Here is a 10098-nt window from a genome sequence, read left to right as displayed (position 1 = left end):
GAAAACTTAAATACCAGACACACGATCTTCAAAATTTAGGAACTAAAATGTTAATTTTTTTCTAAATATAATTACGTTAAATTAATATATAAAATTTTGAACATCTTAAAGTCTGTTTGGGTTGATTTGGGAAAAAATATTTTTATTTAAATATATATATTTTTTTTTTTTGATAAAAATCGATTAATATACAGAACACGCGACTTATTTTTTTAAATTAGATACAAGTTTAAAAGCATATGTTCCCTTACACAGTGCGTTAAATTCTAGTCGTGGGACAAAGCTATCTTCTCTGCCAATTTTCATGGTTTTTCGTTATCTTTTTTTTTTTTTACTCACTTTGCTTCATTTCTCCGCTAATTCTTCTCCATAACCCCTCCGATTTCGCTTTCTGCTCTTTCTTCAGCTATCTTCTGAAGAATTTCTTATCCCCTTCAAGTGGAATCGTAATACGTGAGATCGTTCTTGTTAGTCCCTTAAAATGGGAGTGCTGTCGAATAAGATTTCGAGGGAGGAATTGAAACCGGGGGATCACATCTATTCTTGGAGGCAGGCCTATATTTATGCTCATCACGGTTTCTTCTCATTCTCTTTCTTCTCGATCTCTTATTTTTTGATTTTGTTCTAATTTGGGCGTAGTTTTCTTTTACCCTTTTGGATTTTGTATCTATTTCTTATGCTCTGGTTTGCCCTCAATTGCGTAACTGCATTCTGGAATCACTACCACTCATTGCTGTATTGTTTTCCTTTTATGGGCATTTTGATTTTCTTTTAGAAATTGTCATTTCATCGTCGATTGTGTAGTTTGAAAGTTATTGGATCTGGATTTGGGATTATTCTTGAACTGTGGGGCTGGGAAGGCCAGGGATGGTGTTGGCTGTAATTTATGCTAATTTCTTTGATTATGGATTTCAACTCGTGAATATATTATATAAATCTGAAGTGATTGAATTCCCATTGCTCTGCTGACTTTCCAGTGGCAGTGGAGTTGCTTATGAATTAAGGAAAATGTAAAAAATCCCCTGAATGAAGTATCTCATATGGAGGACCTCTTATTCACTTTTGGCTACTTGATTTTGTATTATTTCCATTTTTACGAGCAAGGCCGAATCTTTTCTTCTTTTATACGGTAATTGCAATGGATAAGACTTTTAGGTTAATAATTAAGTACATAGCAACATTTTTAAAGAATTGCAAATGTAGAAAAATCTATCAACGATAAACTCCTATTAGCGATATGGTCTTAGACTTTAAAAACTAAATCTAAAATTTGCTATATCTGCTAATACTTTAGGCGTGATTGTTATATTTGCGATTGCCTTTTTTAATAAGAGAGGCAAAATTTTATGTTGTAACTTTCTGTGTATAAAATGTTTGAACCCAAAAAATTTAGAGGGAAAATTAGAAGAAAAGCGATAAAATCTAGCTTACAAGTTTTAAATCTAAGATAAATTAGGAGTAAGTACTCCCTCTTCCCAATTTTTTTTTTTTTTTTTTTTTTTCCTTACGGTCTCACTCCATTTACAATAAATGAAAACTTATGTTGTTTTTCCTAAGTTCTTTGACTTTGGGCTTGAGCAATACCTTATCTTCAATGTCTGTCTTTGTTGTGTAATACTTAATTTTATCTCTAGAAATAAAATTAACATGTTTATATCCAGATATGTTCTCTTGTAAACAATTTGGGAAAGTGATGGTAGGTGCTATGATCAAGAGTGTACTGGTTATTATAAAGTTATTAGTTATTACCCACTTCATAGATGCAACAGTTTGGTGTGATTGTATGTATTATGCTGATATGACTTGTGTGTTTGGTCTGAATCCTGTTTGCTCTACTTCTCAAATTCTTTGTACATGCCACTCAAAGTCTGCTTTTTCTGCTGCTGGGGTCCAGCTTCTTTTTGGTTGATATATAGAATTATTCATCCCTTTCCACAGATTTGTGCATATTTGGTCTTCCACTTAGAGTGATGGAATTGTTTATTCTTGACATCATGAAGAAATTTATTTATTTGCTGGACAGCGACAGTGAACATTCTTTTACGGCCTTACTTGAACATGATATGTTCTATAGGTTGTACAATTGTGTTCTTGAGTTCTAAGGACATCGAATACTCTCAATAGGTCAGGAGGCCATGCAATTGATTTATACTTAGATGTTAAATTCGCTTTGATAGCTTTTAGATAATAGTTTTCCTAGTGTGTGTTTTGTGGTTATCTTTTCTAATGAATGTGCATTTGCTCTTTCCTTTGAGAGGGAAAGTGGATGAGACTGAGGAAGGTTTTTTTTCTTATTCTGTTGTTGCATGTTTATCAAATATCATAGAGGAATTCCTTGAGAATATGGAAATGTCTGGAAAGGTATCGTTCATAAGTGACTCATTGATCGCAATTATCAGTAGAAGTCTCTCTTTAAATACTACAACTTTTGTTAGTAATCAATCCTGAATAATGAATTTTGTCATTTTTACTTGTCTACTTATATTACTCCAGGGATTTTTATTGGTGATGGAAAGGTGATCCACTTCACTCGAGGAGGAGGCTTGGAAATCGGCTCAGGAACGGTACTAGATCGATTCCTTGTTAGTTCATCTCCTCATTCTCTAGACAATCCATGTCCTGTATGCGGTGATCAGTCAAATGGTGATGGCGTAATCTGTTCGTGCTTGGATTGTTTTCTTGGTGGTGGCGATCTTTACATCTTTGAATACGGTGTCACGCACGCGTTCTTCCTCGCGAAAGCTCGTGGCGGGACTTGCACTCTTGCTTCTTCTGATCCATCTGAAGTTGTCCTTCATCGTGCTTCTTTCCTCCTCCAAAATGGCTTTGGTATGTACCACATCTTCAAGAACAACTGTGAAGACTTTGCCATCTATTGTAAAACTGGACTGCTTGTTTACACAACCCTTAGCATCGGTAGGAGCGGGCAAGCTGCGTCATTTCTCGCGGCCACTAGTGCAATTGTTTCTTCTCCACTTCGATTTTTAACCACCAGTTGTAGCGGTCTAGCACTTGTGGGTGTGGGTATGTATTGTGCTAGTCGACTTGTTTCTGACATTGGAGTGCGTCGTGATGTTGTTAAAATCCCAGTTGAGGAACTCGTGGCTAGAGTTAGCAGCAGCAATGCTCCAGAGGAAGCAACACAGACGGACAAGGAAGAGTAGAGTTCAGTAGTGTTGTTCTTGGCTTCAATTAAACCAAAGAGATGTCTTGAAAGTGTGAAAATCGATTCTTAATTATGTACCCGCTTGCATTAACTATATTGTGACTCGTATTTACATTGTTGAAACTTGAAGCTGAACTGTATATTTATATCTCGGATTTATTTCTCTTACCCTGTTGCAGTTGAAACCTTCCATTGTTTATTCAAAAGATAGAGTTAGAGGGCCTACAATGTTACAATATTCCAAAACCATGTTTGAAAATTATTTCTCCCCCCTTACCGAACCAACAAAGTGCCAAAATATAATGTATTCAAATTTATAATTTGTTTTTTAAGTACAATAAATGTTAATTGATGTTGAATTATGACTACGTTTATCCACTCATAATGAAAATTAGTGTAATCGTAATCGAATTCCATTAACAGATCAATCATAATGAGCCAAAATTGCAAATATAATTAGATCGTTTTTGATTGTATGTAATTAGATTGTTTTTTTATTGCATTTACCTTAAATTAATTTTTTTAAAATCAAATTTACTGTTATCGCCAAATTGTAACAGCAACGATAAATGTGTCAAAATTCACAGTTTTTCTCTAAAACAGTAACAATAATGATAATCATAACCATAACTATAACGGTAATAGTAATGATACAACGTAATTTTCTCGTACTCGTCATTCAGATTACATTACTTGATTACAGATTTCAATTAAAACCTACCTGTACTATAGAACACTGGTAAACATAACAAACATAAAAGAATGAAACCCACTTCTCAAATTACTTTTCATTTATTGCAATACACCTTCCGTGGCCTATACTCATATTGACCGATGTTGATTGATGTCGACGTTTTTAAAAAAGCTTTAAATTTAGGGGCCTTTAAAATTTTTACATTTTATGACAAAAAATTCCAAAAGTACAAAGCACTTTTAAAACTTTTTGCTATAAAATATGTAAATATTTTTTTATTTTTTTTTATTTATAAAAATTTCCCTTAAACTTACTTAACAATCAAGCAAATAAATATTACCACATTGGTGTCACTTATGCCATTTATCACTTAGCATTTTTTTTGACCTATTCGATTGACTTGAAAAAAAAGTATTTCTAAAAAAAGAAAAATCATTTTTATTTAAACTCTTCTAATAAAAAATATTTTAAAATATACTTTAAAAATATTTCAAAAGTTATTAAGTGGTCGCCAAGTACTTTATTATTATTATTATTTTTAAAGATGACTTATTTCAAAAAATTACACACTCAAGTTAAACCAAATATATCCTTCATTCTTTTAACATTTTCTTGACACTTACCCACCATTTCTAAAACCAATATTTCCTTCAAAATCTATCTTATGACAAAATCAATAAAAATATTATATGGATGTTGATGAACATTTTTTACATCTTTCAACTTCGGATAATATGAAAACAACTGTCAACTTACAATAAAATCAATAAAAATGTCAACATGTGAGTGGACATTTTTACATCACCCTGCACAACAACATAAAAAGATACAAACTTAGAAAGTTGAGAGTGAGTATTGAGTCAGATTACATGAATGCAGGTCAAGAATTTACTGGAATGGCCACATATCAAATCCCTCAGGCTTCTTTACAAGAATCTGATTGTACTCTGGCCTTGATGTCTGCAATTGAATCCCACAATTATTCGAATCTCTCGACATTTGCACATCAATAGAGGAAGAATAATAAGACAAATAGAGATGAGAATGTTCTTGATCTAGTGACACGGTAATTAAGCAACAAACGAATGTGTTTATGCTAGATTTTTCGTCACAAAACTTATTATAAAGATTAGTCTCGAGGACCAAAATCAATTTTATGGAAAAATTTATTAAATCAAATATAAAAGTTATAAAAGTCTAGGAACTAAAATGAAATCTAGACAACCTAAAAAGCAAGGATTAAAATATCGATGTTGATATCAGTATTTCAATTTTATGGACATACCGACGAAATGTTGATACCAACGAATATTTCTATAAATCACGAATTTTATAAAATTTATTTACATTTAATTGTTTACTCCCAAACTACGTTATGAATATTGTTATTAGTATTTCTGTTCATATTGAACTAAATGTATGACACTTTTTATGTTTTACAAACATTAATAAAACATGTTGGAGATATCCATAAATATTTAATGTCAATATTGAATCCTTCGATTTATGGATATATCAACATATGAACGAATATTTTCATCCTTGCTAAAAGTATTGTAGAAAGTGTGGAATCATGTGCAATGACCTAGGTGTTAATTTTAAGTGAGCTTTCATTGAGAAGAAATAAAATAATACAAAAGTGGCATTAAAAAAAAAAAAACAGAACCTAACACATTGACAAGATGAAAATGGGCTCTAATCCAAAATGATAAGACCAAGGGAATAATTCAGAAGTCATTTGAAACAGACGTCATTACTGTCACAAATATGATTTAGGATGTGTTTGGATTATATTTTTAAGAGTTTAATTTAAAAAATAAGTCGTTTTAGAAGAAATTGAAGTGTTTACCAATCATTCAAAATATCTTTTTAAGTGTATTTTAATTATTTTTTTTTATCAAAAGTGTTTAAATAAAAATGAGTTCTTTGAAAAAATAGTTTGTTCTTAAGTCAATCCAAACGGACTCTTAATCCTACTACTTTGCATTAGAGAAAAATAGAGAAAAATAAATAACGGCATGCTCATCAATAGCATTCAGACCTTGACAACTAACTTCAACACCAGAAATGGATAGTGAACACTGAATCTAGAAGACCCATTAACGATGAAATTAATTTTCAATGTTGATGCCTACATAGCAAGCAACATAAGTATTATCCACAATTTTTATCCAGGAAAGTCCAAGATATGAAGATTCTTTCCATTATCATATGAATGTTATCCTATCTCAATCTGACTACACCTCAGAATTGAAAACATACAACTAAATTTATACCAGCTCATTAGAATTAAGGAGGTGTTAAGCAATTTCCCCACCTGAGTTATGATTGATGAACATAAACCATTCTACAAAATTTTTGGCCCCATTCTAAATCCTGAGAACTGATTTTAGTCATGAATATGGTCACATTTCAAGAAGTTCCATTGCTGCTCTAGCAACGGCCTTTTGGTCTTGACAAGCAAAAGGCCGAAGTGTAGTATTTCTAAATGCAGTACATGGATAAATTGCTACACCGAAATCATTTTACTGCATATTTCCAGATTCCCCATATGGTTTGAGATGGTTGCCTAGAACTTTTTTAAAATTTTCTTTTTGGCAAGAAAAGAAAGTTTCATCAATGCCAAAAAAGAAGATATGAGAAATAAGAAATCAATCTATGGCCATACCATATCCAAACGAGGTCACAAAAAATGCTTTTCAGCTAGCATTGTTGATGCTATCATGAAGGAACGGATAAACAATTTTCCTCTCTAAGGACACCACTTTCCAATTGAGCTTGAAAAGAAACGAATGATGGTATCCACAACAATATCTAATGAAATAGTGATTCCTAAAAGAAGGGAATGGCACGAATGCTCCATCAATGATATCCTTTGATCTCGCAGTGAAGAGAGAAGAATTCCAAGATATTTTTCAAAACTATCCAATCTTCACTCAATACCATGGAATTCTTAGAAAATAAGGTGATAGGCCCCCAGTTACCCCACTATTAAAGTTTATTCACATAGTGCTGAGAGGGATTTTCTGTAAGGGGCCCACTATATTCCGAGTAAGTTATAGTCTAGTGAGTTGTAAGGAGTATATAGGAGTGTTTGTTGAGTGAGAATGGTATCTTTTTGATGTATTCGTTAATTGAACTCTCCGAGGAGATTGCTTGGGAGAGATGGGAAGCTCTCAAATCTTCCCCTGTTTATGTTGATAAATAAATTTGTTGGCTAAGGCCTATTGTAAAGTTCCATGTTATACTAAGAAATTTGGACCATTCTCCTTTATGCAGTAACTGTTGGAACAACCAAAGACAGGGATCACTCTCTTACTCACTAAGCATATTTTATTTCCTTGGGTACAAATCTTTTACTTCTGTATTGTGAAAATGTTGTATATTTAGGCTCATATTTTTACCCACTTGAAAACATGATTAGAGAAATCATCTCTCTACAATGTCTCTCCCATTCCCTTCATATTTTTCTACATGCTATCAGAACATACCCTTCTTCGGGCATCCATATCCATAACTACCAAAAAATCAACCTAAAAAATTGGAGGAAGCAATAACTGGGAAAAACTCCTATGAAACTACACCATACTCCAAAGTCCAAATAAAAGGAATTAACTGAATACCCTCGAGGACAATAAATTTCCATTTTAAGCTATCCTACAATTTCACCAAATAAGTATAATCTTCACTATTTTCCCTATAATATTTGGATGTTCCTAAGTAGATATGCAAGGAGTTACACCAATAATGAGATACGGAAGGAATGACTTGACTTCATGAAAACAGAAAGGTCTGATGAAATCCATACAGATGCAGACTGGTAGATCAACAATTGATCAACGATCTATCTCAGGATACTATATGTATGTATAAAGAAACCTAATCACATGGTGAATCAAGAAAAAGCAGCATGGGTTAACATCTATAACAGCTTGCAGGAAAGTGTAGAGAATGTCATTTGCTTACTTGAGGCCATTTATGTAGCCCATTCTCCTTTGTGTAGTTACTAATTACTATTAGAAATCACCAAATATGGGCTGATTTTCTTTCCCATTAAAAATATTACTTTAGTTCCTTCTGTACTGTGAATACTTGTATATACAGACTGGTATTTTACTCCCAAGTCTACAGCTGATTAGAGATATCCTTCCTCTCTTTTGCCTTCTCCCTTCATCTCTTGCCACATTCCCCCCTTCGGTCTTACCAACCTAAGAACTACCAACATTTAACAGTTCATTCTCCACACTGGAATAAAGCCTATGCCTAGGGAATGATAGACTTGAAAGATATTCCCATATGGAGATCTTCTAAGAATTTAACCAAAGCACTTCTATTCACTTGAAAGTCAACCTTCAATAAGAAAGCTATGTCTAGCAATATCAAACCAATATTTTACTATGACCATAGCGACAACAGCCTATTTTCAAGCCCCAATGATCTTTACACAGTTGCTTTGGATGATTTTATTTTTTTAAAATGGTCAATCCATTGGCTAGCGTCACTCCATTTCTCATGTGCCCGATATGAGATCTTTCTTCACAAACAGAAACAACCATTTTCCATTTCATGCCAATTGCAATCAGTTGCTTTCTTTGCAAAATTTCTAATAGTACTTCTCCATGTTCTCAGTCACAATGGGAAGAATTCTGAACATCAGAAGAAAATAGGCAGGAACCTTAGCAACCATCAACTTGGCTAACACGAACTAGCAACAACCGCAAGTTCTGCCATTTCGAAAAGCTCAATTTGCAATTTTTTCCATCACAAATGTAAAGGTTTCTGCCAAGGGGCAATCCTAAATATCCAATGGTCCAAGTAGCAAAGCTGACAAGCCAACGGTAGTAGCCAAATCAACCATTGCCTGTTGAGAACAATTACATCCCGCAATCCTTTCAACTTCTTTATCTCTTTGTTAAACGGCTTGTAAAATGGCATGGCATTTCTTTATTTCTATATGCAAGGGCCTATACGATAAATTTGTTTCTTTATTTTCTAATCATACTTGCATAAATTTCTTCCTAGTTTTCTCATCTACTTTCAAAAACATTTTCTACCTTCTAGCCAATCAACTTCTGAAAACTAAAAAGACAGAAGTTCCCAAAAAATGTGTTTGTCTTCCGAAATTAGCGAAGATTTTTAATGTTTTCACAAGTTTAGAATCAGTAACTAGATACATCGGGGAGGGGGAACTTCTGATAACAAGATTACAAAACAACGAAAACAAGAAAAGACGGAGCTCTACAATTATCACTCCGGTCTACACCGCCGGATCCAATCCAATTGAGACAATAAGCCTTAAACAGAGCAAGAATAGCAACAGACGAATAACGGAGAGACTTACAAGATCTTTGAAGAGAATAAAAGCTACGATGAAGAAGAGAACGAAAAGGATCTCAAATTCTGCCATCTTCAAGTATCTGAAAGCCGCCTTAAGAAATCCTACCCCCGAAGATTCGTTCCCATTCCTGCTTGCCCGAGCCATTGCCACCGACGACGACGACTGCCGCTTTTTGACGAACCGCGGATTCTCTTCAACGATCAAAGTATCATTCGAGACAACTTTAGAGGGTTTTCCTCTCTTCAGATATTACGTTGGTCAAAGACTCAAAAATGGTCTCTTTCGTATAAGAACGTGGGAAATGGTGAAAAATAACCGTTTTTACCTTCGCACGTTTTTTAAAAATTCGTAAAAATAATTTTTTTCGGTTCATCTCGAACGAGATCGTCCACCAAGAATTAGTTAAAAAATCAACATTTTTCCAAGATCTTCTCGATCCATCTTGACTGATTACACACTAAGATTGCTATATATATATATATATATATTTTTATAATATTTCCAAATCTTATACTATTTTAAAATTTTCTCTAAATTCAGTTATGTTTATTAAATATTATATCATATTATTACGTATTTTTTCATATCTTTAGCATTATTTATGTTTTCCCAATTTTATGAATTTTTAAAATTCCAAATGCATTTTTCAATTATCAAATTAAAATTTTCAAATTGATTTAACATTTTTAAATTTTGGAAAAGATCATTTTTTTCCGAAAATTTGGGTAAGATTTGAGATATATATAGAATCTCGATGTTAATCCTGTCCGAGATTCCACCAAGAAAGCTTAAATATATGAGTTTCGATGTTAATTATGCTCGAGATTTTATCGAGAAAGCTCAAATATATAGAATATTGGTGTTATTTTGTCTGATATTATCACCAAGATGCATCGAGAA

General features: G+C 33.1%; 2 protein-coding genes across 2 annotated transcripts; one reads left to right on the top strand and one right to left on the bottom strand.

Annotated features, from left to right (window-relative positions):
* The first annotated feature begins 224 nt into the window (after nucleotides 1-224).
* Nucleotides 225-3334, top strand: LOC120069399. The gene is made up of 3 exons (XM_039021142.1): nucleotides 225-307; nucleotides 407-575; nucleotides 2494-3334. The coding sequence occupies exons 2-3, from the start codon at nucleotides 482-484 to the stop codon at nucleotides 3162-3164; spliced, it is 765 nt and encodes a 254-aa protein (XP_038877070.1). The 5' UTR covers nucleotides 225-307; nucleotides 407-481; the 3' UTR covers nucleotides 3165-3334.
* Nucleotides 3335-4522: 1188 nt separating this feature from the next.
* On the bottom strand, nucleotides 4523-9469 carry LOC120069389. The gene is made up of 3 exons (XM_039021129.1): nucleotides 9202-9469; nucleotides 4753-4820; nucleotides 4523-4666 (listed from the first exon to the last, which is right to left on the bottom strand). The coding sequence occupies exons 1-3, from the start codon at nucleotides 9340-9342 to the stop codon at nucleotides 4657-4659; spliced, it is 219 nt and encodes a 72-aa protein (XP_038877057.1). The 5' UTR covers nucleotides 9343-9469; the 3' UTR covers nucleotides 4523-4656.
* Nucleotides 9470-10098: the final 629 nt, after the last annotated feature.

This window comes from Benincasa hispida, unplaced genomic scaffold (genome assembly GCF_009727055.1).
Source record: "Benincasa hispida cultivar B227 unplaced genomic scaffold, ASM972705v1 Contig384, whole genome shotgun sequence".
Taxonomy (NCBI): domain Eukaryota; kingdom Viridiplantae; phylum Streptophyta; class Magnoliopsida; order Cucurbitales; family Cucurbitaceae; genus Benincasa; species Benincasa hispida.
Note: the sequence above shows the minus strand (reverse complement) of the source record. Positions and strands in the feature narration are given on the sequence as shown.

Excerpts from the sequence above, each read along its gene's own strand:
- LOC120069389 (XM_039021129.1), bottom strand. The coding sequence starts at position 9,342 with ATGGCTCGGGCAAGCAGGAATGGGAACGAATCTTCGGGGGTAGGATTT. Across the intron at positions 4,821-9,201 it reads TTATTCTCTTCAAAGATCTT|ACATCAAGGCCAGAGTACAA; the intron begins GTAAGTCTCTCC and ends ATTCAATTGCAG.
- LOC120069399 (XM_039021142.1), top strand. The coding sequence starts at position 482 with ATGGGAGTGCTGTCGAATAAGATTTCGAGGGAGGAATTGAAACCGGGG. Across the intron at positions 576-2,493 it reads CTATATTTATGCTCATCACG|GGATTTTTATTGGTGATGGA; the intron begins GTTTCTTCTCAT and ends ATATTACTCCAG.